The sequence below is a fragment of the Anolis sagrei genome, chromosome 6 (genome assembly GCF_037176765.1).
Source record: "Anolis sagrei isolate rAnoSag1 chromosome 6, rAnoSag1.mat, whole genome shotgun sequence".
NCBI classification, from domain to species: domain Eukaryota; kingdom Metazoa; phylum Chordata; class Lepidosauria; order Squamata; family Dactyloidae; genus Anolis; species Anolis sagrei.
In genome coordinates, this window is record NC_090026.1 from 8,519,935 (window position 1) to 8,537,538 (window position 17,604).

Below are 17,604 nucleotides of genomic sequence, written 5' to 3' on the forward strand. Positions count from 1 at the left end.
TAAACAGCATCCTGTTCCCTGGAAACCAGGCAGCCCGAGAACCCCGTAATCTCCACCTTGGGGCGTCAGGAAAGACCCCCAATATTATCCCCACCCCTAACATCACAACCTTCTTCCCTTCCCGCCCCACATTGCCACCCACCCCCAGGGACCCTGCCATCTCCCAAAGAGCCATTAAAGCAGATCGAAGGTGCCTGAGTGATGGGGAGGAGAGGGAAGGGAAGGGAGGGGGCCAATGGGGTTAAGTACCATGGACAGGGATGGCGGAGAGCAGCTAGCCACCCCTTAAAGCAGACACCATTCCTGGCTCTCCTCCTTTACAGGAAGAAGGGTCCAGGAACTGTAGGGACCCATGCTTTTAAAGGGGAGATAGGAGAAAGGGAAGAATGGGGCAGAATTAGTGGGGAGGGGGATGTAACATGGAGACTAGACCCGCCTTTCTTAAAGACTGGGATGGCAAGGAGATGGAGGAAGGGGCTATAGGGCCATAGAGGAGGATGCTGAGATGGGGAAGGGGCTATAGGGTCACAGAGGACTCTAGGGCCATGGAAGAAGATGCTGAGATGGGAAAGGAGGGCTATAGGGCCATGGAAAAGGATGTTGAGATAGGGAAGAAGGGTTATAGGGCTATAGAGGAGAATCCTGAGATGAGGAATGGGTTATAGGGTTATAGAGGAGGATCTTGAGATGAAGAAGGAGTTATAGGGCCACAGAGGAGGATGTTGAGATGGGGAAGGGGCTATAGGGCCACAGAGGACTCTAGTGCCATGGAAAAGGATGCTGAGATGGGAAATGAGGGCTACAGAGCCATGGAAAAGGATGCTGAGATTGAGAAGGAGGACTATAGGGCCATAGAGGAGAATCCTGAGATTAGAAATGGGTTATGGGGCCATAGAGGAGGATCTTGAGATGAGGAATGGGTTATGGGGCCATAGAGGAGCATCCTGAGGTGGAGGAAGGGGTTATAGGGCCACAGAGGACTCTGGTGCCATGGAAGAAGAAGATGAGATGGGAAAGGAGGGCTATAGAGCCATGGAAAAGGATGCTGAGATGGGGAAGGAGGGCTATAGGGCCATAGAGGAGAATCCTGAGATTAGGAATGGGTTATAGGGCCACAGAGGAGGATGTTGAGATGGGGAAGGGGCTATAGGGCCACAGAGGACTCTAGTGCCATGGAAGAAGATGATGAGATGGGAAAGGAGGGCTATAGGGCCACGGAAAAGGATGCTGAGATGGGGAAGGAGGGCTATAGGGCTATAGAGGAGAATCCTGAGATGAGGAATGGGTTATAGGGCCATAGAGGAGGATCATAAGATGAATCAGGGGTTATAGGGCCATAGAGGAAGATCTTGAGATGAAGAAGGGCCTATAGGGCCATAGAGGAGGATCCTGAGGTGGAGGAAGGGGTTATAGGGCCATACTGAGATAGAGAAATGGTGATAGGGCCACAGAGGACTTTAGGGTCATGGAAAAGGATGCTGAGGTGAAGAAAGGGTTGTAGGGCCATGGAGGAGGATCCTGAGATGGAGAAGGGGCTATAGGGCCACAGAAGAGGACCCTGAGATGGGGAAAGGGCTATAGGGCCATAGAGGAAGATCCCGAGGTGGAGAAGGGGCTATAGGATCATATTGAGATGGGGGCTATAGGGCCATAGAGGAGTTTAGGGCCATGGAGGAGGAGGATGCTGAGATGGAGAAGGGACTATAGGGCCATTGAGGAGCACCCTGAGATGGGGAAAGGGCTATAGGGCCATAGAGGAGGATCCAGAGATGGAGAAGGGGCTATAGGTCATATTAAGATGGGGAAGGGGTCGTAGGGCCATAGAGGAGGACCCTGAGATGGATGAAAGGGTTATAGGGCCATACTGAGATGGGGAAGGGGCTATAGGGCCACAGATGAGTGGAGGGCCATGGAAAAAGATGCTGAGATGGGGAAGGGACTATAAGGCCATAGAGGAGGACCCTGAGATGGAGGAAGGGGTTATGGGGCCATAGAGGAGGATCCTGAGATGGAGAAGGGCCTATAGGGCCATGGATGAGGATGCTGAGGTTGCAGGAGAAAACCAAGGATGGATTGGATAAGGGGTGGGTGGGGAAGAGACCCCATAACTTGGAGATTATGGGGTGAGGGTCCTATATCCAGAAAAAGAGGGGAGAGAAGCAAATAATAATAATAATAATAATAATAATAATAATTGACAATAGATCACACAGTCCTAGACACTTGGTAAATGTCAGACGTGTGTTCCAATACAACAGCCAGCATAGTGATCTTGTTAGCTGTGGACTCATCTTGTTGTGTTTCAAATAATAATCATCATAATAATGCTTTATTTACAGTTCACCCTATCTCCCCAAAACATAGGGGCAAATATTCAGTGCTGAGGACAACACATAACAAATCAGACAAGCAGTATAAATAAACACAACATAATACATTCCACACATTTAACATATTAAATCCTTTAAAACTCTTAAAATTCAACTAACATTATTGGTGTTATAATGGTATACAGCAGATATGGGAGCAAAGCTGGGTTGGAGGTAAGAGTATTGGGAAGCGGATTTAGAAGTGGGGAAAGGGGAAAGCAAAGATTCCTCAGGGAGGAGAGGAGCGTGCCAATTATTATTATTATTATTATTATTATTATTATTATTATTAGATAAACAATAAGATTAGTACACAGCAAATAAGACCACTATGCTGACTTTTGTAGTCTATTATTATTATTATTATTATTATTATTATTATTGGGTTGTTGTAGGTTTTTCCGGGCTATATGGCCATGTTCTAGAGGCATTTTCTCCTGACGTTTCACCTGCATCTATGGTTGCATCCTCAGAGGTTGTGAGGTATGCTTGCCATAGATGCAGGCGAAACGTCAGGAGAAAATGCCTCTAGAACATGGCCATATAGCCTGGAAAAACCTACAACAACCCAGCGTTTCTGGCCATGAAAGCCTTCGACAATACATTATTATTATTATTATTATTATTATTATTATTCCATTTGATAAACAACAAAATTAGTACACAGCAAACAAGATCACTATGCTGGCCTTTGTAGTCTATTATTATTATTATTATTTTATTTGATAAACAACAAGATTAGTACACAGCAAACAAGACCACTAAGCTGGATTTTGTATTCAATCATTATTATTTTACTGACACAAAACCACAGTATATCACAGCAAACGAGATCTATATGCTGGATTTCGTATCACAAAATCATCGTTTTCATTATTATTATTATTATTATTATTATTATTATTATTATTATTATCTCTTTTCCTCTCTTAATTGATTACCCAAAGCAAGGGTTCTCCTTCTCATATATCAAGGAAGGAAAAGATGGGGTGTCCTCGCACATTTGAGGGGGGTCTTTGGCAGAAAACATTCCTCGGCACTTTAGCAACAAGGCAGCTTATTGGGAAAGACCCCATTCACCTGTTGGGGGGCAGTTAGGCGCAATAATTGTGGGGAGCGAATGCATGTGCAATGAGGGACTGTGTATGTGAAAAGAGAAGGGGTCTGATACATAAAAGAGTGGGGAGGGGGATTTAAAGGGGTCTGAGCCTCTCTTGCTTGGGAGGGGCAATTCCTTGTGGGTCAGGGAGGTCATATGGCAAAGGATGGGGGGGGGATGAGATGGGGTATACTCATACGTTTGGGGGTCTTTGGCAGAAAACATACTCCGGCACTTTGGGAATAAGAAGGCTTACTGGGAAAGACCCCATCCACCTGTTGGGGGGCAGTTGGCTGGAATATCTGCGGGGAGGAAAAGAGTGAATGCATGTGTAGGGGTCGTTTTGAAAGGTGAAGGGGATCAATGTGTTGTCGAAGGATTTCATGGCCAGAATCACTGGGTTGCTGTGAGTTTTCCGGGCTGTATGGCCATGTTCCAGAAGCATTCTCTCCTGCCGTTTCGCCTGCATCTATGGCAAGCATCCTCAGAGGTTGAGGGGTCTGTTGGAAACTATGTAAGTGAGGTTTATATAAATGTTGAATGTTCAGAGTGGGGGAAAGCACTCTTGTCTGCTAGAAGTATGCATAAATGTTGCAATTTGCCACCTTGATTAGCATTGAATGGACTGCAGTTTCAAGGCCTGGCTGGTTGCTGCCTGGGGGAATCCTTTGTTGGGAGGTGTTATCTGGCCCTGACTGATTCTTGTCTTCAATAGCTTTTTGAGTCTTGTTCTTTATTTACTGTCCTGATTTTAGAGTTTTTTTTTAAATACTGGTAGCCAGATTTTTCTCATTTTCATGGTTTCCTCCTTTCTGTTGAAATTGTCCACATGCTTGTGGATTTCAGTGGCTTCTCTGTGTAGTCTGACATGGTGGTTGTGAGAGTGGTCCAGCATTTCTGTGTTCTCAAATAATATGTTATGTCCAGGTTGGTTCATCAGGTGCTCTGCTATGGCTGACTTCTCCGGCTGAATTAGTCTGCAGTGCCTGTCATGTTTCTTGAGAAGAGGCTCGATAGATAAAGGGTGGGAGGGGGATTCAAAGGGGTCTGAGCCTCTCTTGCTTGGGAGGGGCGTTGCTTGTGGGGTCATAGAGGGCACTGATGGAAGAGGGAAGAGACTGGGATGTGGCCGAGCTGAGGAGGATGCTGGTAGTCCAGGGAGGGAAGAGGGATATGGCTAGGAAGAGAGGGATGCTGGTGGTCCAGGAAGGAAGGAGGGATGTGGATGAAAAGAGAGAAATGCTGGTGGTCCAGGAAGGAAAGAGGGATGTGGATGGAAGAAATGGATGGTGGTGATCCAGGGAGGGAAGAGATGGATGGTGGTGGCCCGGGGAGGGAAGAGGGATATGGCTAGGAAGTGAGGGATGGTGGTAGTCCAGGAAGGAAAGAGGGATGTGGATGGAAGAGAGGGATGGTGGTGATTCAGGGAGGGAAGAGGGATATCGCTAGGAAGAGAGGGGTGGTGGTAATCCACGAAGGAAAGAGGGATATGGCTAGGAAGAGAGAGATGGTGGTAGTCCAGGGAGGGAAGAGGGAAATGGCTATGAAGAGAGGGATGCTGGTGGTCCAGGAAGGAAAGACGGATATGGTTAGGAAGAGAGGGATAGTGGTAGTCCAGGAAGGAAAGAAAGATGTGTATGGAAGAGATGGATGATGGTAGTCCAGGAAGGAAAGAGAGATGTGTATGGTAGAAAGGGATAGCGGTGGTCCAGGAAGGAAAGAGGGATATGGCTAGGAAAAGAGGGATGGTGGTAGTCGAGGAAGGAAAGAGGGATGTACTTGAAAAAGAGTGATGGTGGTGGTCCAGGGAGGGAAGAGGGATATGGCTAAGAAGAGAGGGGTTGTGGTAATCTAGGAAGGAAAGAGAGATGTGTATGGAAGGGAGGGATGGTAGTGGTCCAGGGAGGGAAGGTGGATATGGCTAGGAAGTGAGGGATGGTGGTAATCCATGAAGGAAAGAGGGATATGGCTAGGAAGAGAGGGATGCTGGTGGTCCAGGAAGGAAAGAGAGATGTGGTTAGGAAGAGAGGGATAGTGGTAATCCAGGAAGGAAAGAGAGATGTGTATGGAAGAGAGGGATGGTGGTGGTCCAGGGATGGAAGAGACATATGCCTATGAAGAGAGGGGTGCTGGTAGTCAAGGAAAGAAAGAGGGATGTGTTTGGAAGAGGGATGCTTGTGGTCCAGGAAGGAAAGAGGATGTGGATGAAAAGAGAGTGATGCCTATGGTCCAGGAAAGAAAGAGGGATGTATATGGAAGAGACGGATGGTGGTAGTCCAGGAAGGAAAGAGGGATGTGTATGGAAGAGAGGGATGGTGGTGGTCCAGGGAGGGAATAGGGATATGGCTAGGAAGAGAGGGATGGTGGTAATCCAGGAAGGAAAGAGGGATATGGCTAGGAAGAGAGGGATGGAGGTAGTCCAGGATGTGGATGAAAAAAGAGGGATGCTGGTGGTCCAGGAAGGAAAGAGTTATGTGGATGGAAGAGAGGGATGCTGATGGTCCAGGAAAGACAGAGGGATATGGCTAGGAAAAAAGGGATGGTGGTAATCCACGAAGGAAAGAGGGATATGGCTAGGAAGAGAGGGATGGTGGTAGTCCAAGAAGGAAAGAGAGATGTGTATGGAAGAGGAGCATACTGGTGGTCCAGGAAGGAAAGAGGGATGTGGATGAAAAGAGAGGGATGTGGATGAAAAAAAGAGGGATGCTGGTGGTCCGGGAATGAAAGAGGGATGTGTATGGAAGAGAGGGATGCTGGTGTTCCAGGAAGGAAAGAGGATGTGGATGAAAAGAGAGGGATGCTGAAGGAAAGAGGGATGTGTCTGGAAGAGAGGGATGCTGGTGGTCCAGGAATGAAAGAGGGATGTGTATGGAAGAGAGGGATGCTGGTGTTCCAGGAAGGAAAGAGGATGTGGATGAAAAGAGAGGCATGCTGAAGGAAAGAGGGATGTGTCTGGAAGAGAGGGATGCTGGTGGTCCAGGAATGAAAGAGGGATGTGTATGGAGGAGAGGGATGCTGGTGTTCCAGGAAGGAAAGAGGATGTGGATGAAAAGAGAGGGATGCTGAAGGAAAGAGGGATGTGTCTGGAAGAGAGGGATGCTGGTGGTCCAGGAATGAAAGAGGGATGTGTATGGAAGAGAGGGATGCTGGTGTTCCAGGAAGGAAAGAGGATGTGGATGAAAAGAGAGGGATGCTGAAGGAAAGAGGGATGTGTCTGGAAGAGAGGGATGCTGGTGGTCCAGGAATGAAAGAGGGATGTGTATGGAAGAGAGGGATGCTGGTGTTCCAGGAAGGAAAGAGGATGTGGATGAAAAGAGAGGCATGCTGAAGGAAAGAGGGATGTGCCTGGAAGAGAGGGATGCTGGTGGTCCAGGAAGGAAGGATGCTCTGGGGAAGGGAGGTGATGCCGAAGGGGAAGAAGACCACCCTTAGGATGGGAGGCAGGGATCATAGGGTGGAACCTGCCCCTTTGCCCCCTCCCTCCATGCCCAGTGCTTACCTTGCAGTTCCCTTGGCACCTCTCCTCCGACCTGAGCCATCTTCATCATCCTCTCTGTGGCTGCGGCATCAGGAGCCGGCACATGCCCGGCTGGGGCGGCGGTGGCACCAACCGAGGCTGCGCAGCCTCCTTCCCCTCCTTCCCTCCCTCCCTCTGCCCCACCTCTTCCTCCTCCTCCTCCTCCTTCCCCTTTTTCCCCTCCCAGATTGAAAGAAAAAAAAATCTAACTGCTTTGCTTTGACAGCCATTCAGCCTGGAATCTGGATCTCCACCATCACCCCACAAAGCCCTTTGGAGGGTCTCCCTCTCCACTTTCATCACTGCCCTCCCACCCTGCCCCATGTAAATAGAAAGGAGGAATGAATTATTGACCTCCTTCCCTTTTCATCTTTCCTTTCCCCCTCTGCCTCCCTGACTGTAAGGTCCTTGGGGCAGAGCAGAGACCTTTCTCCACTTTCATCCCCATGAATGGAAAGAGGTTCGGGATTATTATTATGTACCCCTCTCTCTCTTTTCATCTCTCCTTCCCTCCCACTCCCTGCCATAATTGGGAGCCTTTCTGGTTGTGAGGTCCTTGGGGGCCCGAGACCTTTCCCACTTTCATCCTCTCTCCCAGATGAAGGGAAGGAGATTTGAATTATTAACCTCCCTCTCTTTTCATCACTCCTTTCCTCCTCCTCCTCCTCCGCCTTGCCACAATTGGGAGCATTTAGAGCAAGCATGGGCAAACTTTGGCCCTCCAAGTGTTTTGGACTCCAACTCCCACCATTCCTAGCAGCCTCGGGCCCTTTCCTTTTCCCCCTCAGCCACTTAAACAAAGGTTTCACCTGGGTAGGACACAGCTAGGCTTTGAAGCTGCAAGGCCATTCAAGGCTAATCAAGCTGGCCGACTGAAACATTCATACTTGCCTTGAGCAGACAAGAGTTGTTTCTCCCATCCTGGACATTCCACAGATATATAAACAACCATCATGTCAGACTACACAGAGAAGTGGTAGAAATTCACAAGCATGTGGACAATTTCAAAACAAAGTAGGAAACTATGAAAATAAACAATATCTGGATACCAGTATTAAAAGACTCTAAAATCAGGATAGTAAATGAAGAGGAACACTTAGAAGACAAGGGAATTCTAGATAAGAAACAATCAGGGGCAGCTAACATTTCCCAACAAGGGATTTCCCCCAGGTAGGAAGCAGCCAGGCTTTGAAGCTGCAAGTCTATTAAATGCTAATCAAGCTGGTCAATTGCAACATTAACACTTGCCTCCAACAGACAAGAATTCTTCCTCCCATCCTATTATTCCACAGATATATAAACCACAATTTCCTAGTTTCCAAGAGACCTCACAACATCTGAGGATGCCTGCCATAGATGTGGGCGAAATGTCAGGAGAGAATGCTTCTGGAACATAGCCATACAGCCCAGAAAACTCACACCAACCTAATGATTCCGGCCATGAAAGCCTTTGACCACAGAATAATTTCTTGTCTGGACAATTAGGAAACAGAGAAGTCAGACATAGCAGAGCACCTGATGAACCAACCTGGACACAGCATTTCATTTGAGAACACAGAAATGCTGGGCCACTCTCACAACCACAGGAGAGAATGCCTCTAGACCATGGTCATATAGCCAGAAAAAACCTACAACAACCCAATTAGGAAACAATTAGGGCCAGCTAACACCTCCCAACAAAGGATTCCCCCAGGCAGGAAGCAGCCAGGCTTTGAAGCTGCAAGGCCATTCAATGTTCTTTCTCCCACCCTGGACATTATTCCACAGATATATAAATATAAATATAGATATAGATGTGGGCAAGATGTCAGGAGAGAATGCTTCTGGAACATAGCCATACAGCCCAGAAAACTCACAGCAACCCAATGATTCCAGCCATGAAAGCCTTTGAGTACAAGTTAATTTCTTATCTGGACAATTAGGAAACAATTAGGGCCATCTAATAACTCCCAATAAAGGATTCCATCCAGGCAGGAAGCAGCCAGGCTTTGAAGCTGCAAGGCCATTCAGTGCTAATCAAGCTGGCCAATTGCAACATTTGCACCTGCCTCAGGCAGACAAGAGTTCTTTCTCCCACCCTGGACATTATTCCACAGATATATAAACCCCACTTGCCTTGTTTCCAACAGACCTCACAACCTGAGAATGTCTGCCAGAGATGTGGTGAAAGGTCAGGAGAGAATGCTTCTGGAACATGGCTTTAAAGCCAGGAAAACTCACAGCAACCCAGTGATTCTGGCTGTGAAAGTGTTTGACAACATAAATAAAAAGTTCTTCATCTGCCAAGAAAACAATAGCAAGGAAAGAGCTAGGAAATACATTCTGGAGCTTAGGAGCAACCATTGAAAAGACCCTGTTCTCCATGCCCATAAAGTGTTCATCAGGTTACATCGAGACTGTAGAATTAATTGCCACAGCTCAATGCTATGGAATGATGGGAGCTTTAGTTTTACAAGGTTGTTCGCCCTCTCCACCAAAGAGTGCTGGTGCCTTACCAAACTACAACTCCCAGGATTTCAGAATTCCATAGAAGGGATGCCCAACCTCTTATTTCTAAACCATTGGGAAGCATCCATTGTCTTCCACAGAAAAGAACTGAGTGTGTCCTACAGTGACCCCTAGTGGCTGTTTTTAATAAAACTCCTGCTTGTCTGATGCTGGTTGATAACAACCAGGTTAAAGAATTCTAATTACCATAAAGCACAGGGATGAAACAGTCCAAAGTTATATAATTCCCATGAAAAAAGAGCACAACAAAATCCAAGTGATATCAAGACGGCAGAGGATGTTAATGAGGAAAAATAAACAACCCAGGGTGCACATACATCGTAGAATTACTGCAGTTTGAAACCACTTGAACTGCTATGGTTCAATGTTATTGTAATTTGCCAAGGCTCTAGCGCTCTTGGGCAGAGAAGGCTAAAGATCTTGGAAAACTGCAACTCCCATGATTACATAGCCTCAAGCCATGACAGTTGCAGTGGTGTCACAGAGAGAACACATGAGCCATCTAGTCCAACTCCCTGCCATGCAGGAAAAGCACAATCAAAGTATCCCTGACAGATGGCCACCCAGCCTTTGTTTAAAAGTTTCCAAGGAAGGAGCTTGGAACTGCATAAATTCTGGTTAAGAAAAGGCCTCCTTGCCATTTAAAGTATGGCATGCAGACCATGGAATCAAAGAATCAAAGAGTTGGAAGGGACCTCATGGGCCATCCAGTCCAACCCCCTGCCAAGAGCAGGAATATTGCATTCAAATCACCCCTGACAGATGGCCATCCAGCCTTTGTTTAAAAGCTTCCAAAGAAGGAGCTTCCACCACACTCCAGGGCACAGAGTTCCACTGCTGAACGGCTCTCACAGTCAGGAAGTTCTTCCTCGTGTTAAGATGGAATCTCCTTTCTTGTAGTTTGAAGCCATTGTTCCACATCCTAGTCTCCAGGGAAGCAGAAAACAAGCTTGCTCCCTCCTCCCTGTGGCTTCCTCTCACATATTTATACATGGCTATCATATCTCCTCTCAGCCTTCTCTTCTTCAGGCTAAACATGCCCAGCTCCTTAAGCCGCTCCTCATAGGGCTTGTTCTCCAGACCCTTGATCATTTTAGTCGCTCTCCTCTGGACAGATTCCAGCTTGTCAATATCTCTTCAATTGTGGTGCCCAGAATTGGACACAATACTCCAGGTGTGGTCTAACCAAAGCGGAATAGAGGGGTAGCATGACTTCCTTAGATCTAGACACTAGGCTCCTACTGATGCAGGCCAAAATCCCATTGGCTTTTTTTGCCGCCACATCACATTGTTGGCTCATGTTTAACTTCTTGTCTACGAGGACTCCACACGTACTGCTCTCAAGCCAGGCATTGTCCCCCATTTTGTATCTTTGCATTTCGTTTTTCCTGCCAAAGTGGAGTCTCTTGCATTTATCCCTGTTGAACTTCATTTTGTTAGTTTTGGCCAATCATCTCTCTAATCTGTCAAGATTGTTTTGAATCCTGCTCCTGTCCTCTGGAGTCTTGGCTCTCCCTCCCAATTTGGTGTCGTCTGCAAACTTGATGATCCTGCCTTCTAGCCCTTCATCTAAGTCATTAATAAAGATGTTGAACAGGACCGGGCCCAGGGGGGAAGCCTGCTTGTGGCACTCCGCTCGTCACTTCTTTCCAGGATGAAGAGGAAGCATTGGGGAGAATCACCCTCTGGGTTCGTCCATTTCCAGATCCACCTCACCGTAGTTTTGCCTAGCCCACATTGGACTAGTTTCCTTGCCAGAAGGTCATGGGGGACCTTGTCAAAGAAGGCCTTCCTGACATCCAGGTATGCTACATCCACGGCATTCCCTGCATCTACCCAGCTTGTAACTCTATCAAAAAAGAGCCTTCTCTGTGGTCACCCCCTTCTCTCCTTCAGGAAACAGCTGAAAACTTACTTAAGCTCATTAGAATGTGGAAAGGAGGAGGATTAGATGATGAGAGAGCGCTACTGGACTTCCGACTGAAAAATATTGTTGTATTTGGGCGTGTCGGACCATATTGGCCCAATTAACTTCACTGGCCACTCAGTCAACTCGCATATCTTGGTGAACCTTCGTTGACTTCTGTAAATTAATGCAAATGTTTTATGTTTTATGTTTTGGTTTTATGTTAGATATAAATTTTGATAAGTTATGTTTTGTTTAATCTGCATATGTCATGTTATAAGTTGTTATTATTATTAGATACACAACAAGATTAGTACACCGCAAACAAGGTCGCTCTGCTGGCTGTTGTATTGGATCACACGTCGGACACTTCTCAAGTGTCTAGGACAGTGTGATATATCGGTGAATAATGCTTGGGGATCTGAGTAGGGTGGCCTTTTGCAGCTGACAGATGGTAATTTTCTCAGCGCCGATTGTTTATAAGTGCAGGCCAAGGTCTTTAGAAACTGCACCCAGTGTGCCAATCACCACTGGGACCACCTTTACTGGCTTGTGCCAGTAAATCCTCATATCATGTAAGCTTTTCCAGTTGCTGTATTGTCGAAGGCGTTCATGGCCGGAATCACTGGGATGTTGTAGGTTTTTTCGGGCTACATGGCCATGTTCTAGAGGCAGTTTCTCCTGACGTTTCGCCTGCATCTATCGCAAGCAACCTCAGAGGTAGTGAGGTCTGTTGGAACTAGGAAAAGGGTTTATATATCTGTGGAATGACCAGGGTGGGACAAAGGACTCTTGTCTGTTGGAGCTAGGTGTAAATGTTTCAACCTACCACCTTGATTAGCATTTGATGGCCTGGCAGTGCCTGGGGCAATCTTTTGTTGAGAGGTGATTAGATGTCCTTGTTTGTTTCCTCTCTCTCTTGTTGTGCAGGTTGTAATTTTAGAGTTTTTTCCAGTTGCTTCTCATCAATTCTGCTGTCACCTGTGTTGATCCATACTTGTTTTCCCCCCACAATCGTGTGGTCAGGAGTCTTGTGCTCCAAAACTCTATCAGTCTGAATTCGGAAGTCCCAGAGTAGTTTGATGCTCATTTTCCGTAACTTTGTCAGTCTTGTGATCCCACCAGTTCTTTGTCGCAGGCAGATGGTATTTGGCATTATCTGAACAACGGTATTATGCCTCTGCTTATAGTTGTTGTTGTTGTTGTTGTTATTATTATTATTATTATTATTATTATTATTATTATTAGAAACACAACAAGATGAGTCCACAGCAGACAAGATCACTTTGCTGGCTGTTGTATTGGATCACACGTTGGACACTTCCCAAGTGTCTAGGACTGTGTGATGTATCGGCAAATAATGCGTGAAGATCCCAGTAAGGTGGTCTTCTGTAGCGGGCAGATGGTAATTTTGTCAGAGCCGATTGTGTTTAAATGCAGGCCAAGGTCTTTAGGCACTGCACCCAGTGTGCCAATCACCACTGTGGCTTGTGCCAGAGTCTTTGCAGTTCGATCTTTAAATCCTCATATCGTGTCAGCTTTTCCAGTTGTTTCTTTTCAATCCTGTTGTCATCTGGGACTGCAACATCGACAATCCATACTTTGTTTTTTTACACGACTGTGAGGTCAGGAGTCTTGTGCTCCAGAACTCTGTCTGTCTGAATTCAGAAGTCTCAGAATAGTTTGACGTGTTCATTCTCTGTAACTTTTTCCGGCTTGTGATCCCACCAGTTCTTTGTCGCAGGCAGATGGTATTTGTGGCACAAGTTACAATGAATCACCTGAGCAACGGTGTTGTGCCTCTGCTTGTAGTCTGTCTGTAATCTTCTTGCAGCAGCCGAGGATGTGATCTATTGTTTCATCTGCTTCCTTGCAGAGTCTACACTTGGGATCTGTCGTCGACTTTTCAATTCTGGCTTTGATGGCATTGGTTCGAATGGCTTGTTCTTGGGCTGCCAGAATCAGATCTTCCGTCGCCTTTTTCAAAGTTCCATTTGTGAGCCACAGCCATGTTTTTTCTTTGTCAATTTGGCTCTCAATTTTTGCCAGGAACTTGTTGTTGTTGTTGTTGTTGCTATTATTATTATTATTATTATTATTATTATTATTATTGATATTCTGGGTTTTATGGAAGGGTCCTATGACAACCCCTAGTCTGTAATATCTATATAGACACTGCCATCCTATTGATGGATGCAGCCTAGAATTGCATTGGTCTTTTGCGCTGCTGCATCACACTGTTGGCTCCTGTTCAACTTGCGGTCTACAATGACTCCTAGGTTCCTTTCTTTGCATGGACTATTTTCAAGCCAGGTGCCACCCATTTTATACCTGTGCATTTTACTTTTATTGCCACAGAGTACTACTGTATATTTCTCTCTGGGGAAATTAATTTTCTTATGTTTTGGTCCCTCTCTCCAATCTCTTAAGGTCCTTTTCGGTCCCGATCCTGCCCTCTGTGGTATTGGCAAGTCTCCCAATTTGAGTCATCTTTTGATGTTTTGAAGGTAATGCCTTGCAGAACCGCCTTTCATTTCCCCAATTCCAGGGGAACGTTGCAGATTTGAAATACCGAAAAATTGGGGCAATCGGTGACTCACTGGCGCTTTATGTATTATTTATCCAACACTCCTCCTTTCTCTGAATGAAAGACCGGAGGCAGCTTACAGCTTGAATTCAAAGAAGATTCGGCCAAATCCAGCTTTAAAATTGCAAGACATTTTGTATATATATATAAAAACAAAATGTGATGTGAAAACCAACAACTAATTGTTTTTGATGTTGTGTGCTTTCATTTCATGGACGTCTTAGGGCAAATCAAAGAGTTTTATTATTGGCTTGCTATGTGTTTAAGAGCTGTCTGGCCATGTTCCAGAAGCATTCTCTCCTGACATTTCGCCCACATCTATGGCAGGTATCCTCAGAAGTTGGGAGGTCTGTTGGAAACAAGGCAAGTGGGGTTTATATATCTGTGGAATAATGTCCCGGGTGGGAGAAAGAACTCTTGTCTGTTTGAGGTAGGTGTGAATGTTGCAATTGGCCAGCTTGATTAGCACTGAATAGACTTGCAGCTTCAAAGCCTGGCTGATTCCTGCCTGGGGGAAATCCCTTGTAGTGAATCTTATCTAGTAGGCTGAGAAGGAAGCCTGCATAACAGTAGGGCAAGCCTCCATTTTGAGAGGGTATACCAGGGAAGCAGCCATCTGGAGTGAGGATAGCTAGAAGATGGGAGGAGTTTGAGGTCTCCTGGGATTGGCTAGTGCAGTTGGGAGGTGCCAAGCCTTAGGAGGGGAAAAGATTTCAGCTTCTGAGGGGAGGAGAATTGGGAGTTGGTGGGAGAAGAAATGTTTTTGAAACTGGGTTTTCAGAGAGAGCGCGTCTGTGTCAGGCAGGTCTGATTAGCTGACAGGAAAGGTCAGACTGCAACCTGATATCTTGTGGGAGATAACACAAGGGATTAGCTCTCTAGACTGAGTTAGTTAGAAGTAAGAACTCTGAGTTAGCCGATAACTCAGGGGACTACCTAGGTTAGGCTAGTCAGAAACTCTTTGCTATTTCTCTGAAGTAGAGTGAGGGATTTTTTTTTGTAACCAGCAGATATATCTGTTTTATTAGCTCTGTATGTAACTAAGTGAAGAAACTCTTTTCAAGCAACCATCAAGCTATAGTTCACTTTTGTAACAAGTCATGCGTTTTGTGCCTCTCAGAAGAAGTTAGTTGTCTGTTTTTATAAGTAAATCTTTTTCTATTTAACTTTCAAAAAGGTCTCTATCCTTCCTCAATCTATCAGTAATCCTTTGTGATAATTCTAGCCTCTTTAACATCCTAATACCACAGAAAGATCTCTTATCCAAGCAGTCATTTTGGGAGCTAAGGGGAGAACAGTGTTGGCAGAAGGGGAAAAGTTTACCTCAGAAACTCACTTTAAAAATCCTAAGGCAGCTTGGGTTGGTGGCAGCATTAAACCAAAAGAAGACTGAAGCAGTGCTCACTCTACCATTTCACACACCTAACATCATCTTGCTACCATACTAGTGTCTAGCGGTGTGATATTACATATAATCCTTTACAGTGGTGTTCAGCTGTGGGATATATTATAGTATATATTTTATACTGGTGAGATACTTGATGATAGATAACACGCATTCCGTTATATTGGTGGCAAGCGGCGTGATTTATAATAAGCTATAACTTCGCACTTCTCTGTAATTGGTGCCAGTGGCGAGATTGATATCGTACACTTAGCTGCCCCTGGTTATTTTTTGTCTGGAATTCCCTTGTCTTCTAAGTGTTCCTCTTTATTTACTATCCTGATTTTAGAATCTTTTAATACTGGTATCCAGATTTTGTTTATTTTCATGGTTTCCTACTTTCTTTTGAAATTGTCTACATGCTTGTGAATTTCTACCACTTCTCTGTGTAGTCTGAGGTTGTTAGAGTGGTCCACCAATCAGGGCCACCTAACACCTCCTAACAAAGGATTCCCCCAGGCAGGAAACAGCCAGGATTTGATACTACAAAGCTGTTTGTTGTTCATTCTTTCAGTTGTCTCCGACTCTTCGTGACCTCATGGACCAGCCCACGCCAGAGCTCCCTGTTGGCCGTCACCACCCCGAGCTCCTTCAAGGTCAGTCCAGTCACTTCAAGGATGCCATCCATCGATCTTGCCCATGGTCGGCCTCTCTTCCTTTTACCTTCTACTTTCCCCAGCATCATTGTCTTCTCTAGGCTTTGCTGTCTCCTCATGATGTAGCCAAAGTACTTCCACTTTGTCTCTACTTTGTCTCTGCAAAGCTATTCAATGCTAATCAAAGTGACCAATTGCGACATTCACACTTGCCTCAAACAGACAAGAATTCTTTCTCCCACCCTGGACATCATTCCATACATATACAAACCTCACTTGCTTAGTTTCCAACAGACCTCACAACCTCTGAGGATGCCTGGGCATAGATTTCCCCAGGCAGGAAGCAGACAGACTTTGAAGTTGCAAGGCTTTGCAATGTTAGGCAAGGTGACCAATTGCGACATTGCCTCAAGCAGACAAGAGTTCTGTCTCCCACCCTGGACATTCCACAGATATACAAACCTCACTTCCCTAGTTTCCAAAAGACCTCACAACCTCTGAGGATGCCTGCCACAGATGTGGGCGAAACGTCAGGAGAGAATGCTTCTGGAACATGGACAGTTTCACTCCGCTGTCCTTTTCACCCCGGGAATAACCCTTTTTGTCCCCAAAACCATGCCATGGAGTCCAGATGTTTTTCCAAAGACGCTGCCTCGCTGCCACCATTTTGTGGATGTACAAGGAGCCTGCTGATTGTTGCAGTCAGCCCCTAAGATGTCGATGGGCCGCCTTGGTCCTTTGGTGTGAAGGGATCTGTAGTTCCCCAGATTTTGATCTTCAGCATTGGTGGACGATTATAAGGATTTTACAACTTTGGACAACTTTCTTAAACTTTCAAGGAACTTTGCAAACTTTATGGAACTTTTCCCCAGCCCTATGGATTCCCTTCTCATGATCAAGGGATATTATGATTTTATGCTTATGGACTTTTTCTTCTTCTTTTGAACTCTGGTGGGTGGCTTTTCTTCAACCTTGGTGAGATTTATTTGGGAAAAATCAGGGAAAATTCTGGGTCTTTTCCTCTTCGCTTGCCAAGGATCCTCTTTGGTGGGTCTGAGGGATCCTCTCTCCTGAGCAGGAGCCTCCAAATTCTAGCTCGATATCAACCACGCAATTGCTAAATGCTATGGACTCCTGGGATTTGTAGTTTGCTGAGGCACCAGCATTACTTGGCAGAGAAGGCTCAAAACCTTGCAAAACAAAACTACAATTCCCAGGATTCCATAGCTCTGAGCTATGGCAGTTCTAGGGGTGTCAAACTGCAATAATTCTACAGTGTAGATCCATCTAAAAGAGTGTAAACCAGGCCTGGGCAAACTTGGGCCCTCTGGGTGTTTTGGACTTCAACTCCCACAATTCCTAACAGCCGGTAGGCTGTTAGGAATTGTGGGAGTTGAAGTCCAAAACACCCAGAGGGCCCAAGTTTGCCCAGGCCTGGTGTAAACTCACCAAACCACATTTGGCAGAGGTGGCCTTGGAAAACTACAACTTCCAGGATCCCCACAGCATTTAAAGTGTCACAAAACCACATTCATTCTACATGCACAAGAAAGGAGGGCAAACGCACCCAATCATATT

General features: G+C 45.8%; 1 protein-coding gene across 5 annotated transcripts in view; it reads right to left on the reverse strand.

The window, feature by feature from the left end:
* Positions 1 to 7,105, reverse strand: part of CARMIL3 (capping protein regulator and myosin 1 linker 3) — a 101,394-nt gene extending 94,289 nt beyond the window's left edge. For all 5 annotated transcript variants that reach the window (XM_067469741.1, XM_060780000.2, XM_060779999.2 and 2 more), the window contains exon 1: positions 6,968 to 7,105. In XM_067469741.1, the coding sequence (XP_067325842.1) occupies positions 6,968 to 7,016 (49 nt within the window). In that variant the 5' untranslated portion in view covers positions 7,017 to 7,105. The remainder of the gene's footprint in view (positions 1 to 6,967) is intronic.
* Between the last annotated feature and the right edge of the window lie 10,499 nt (positions 7,106 to 17,604).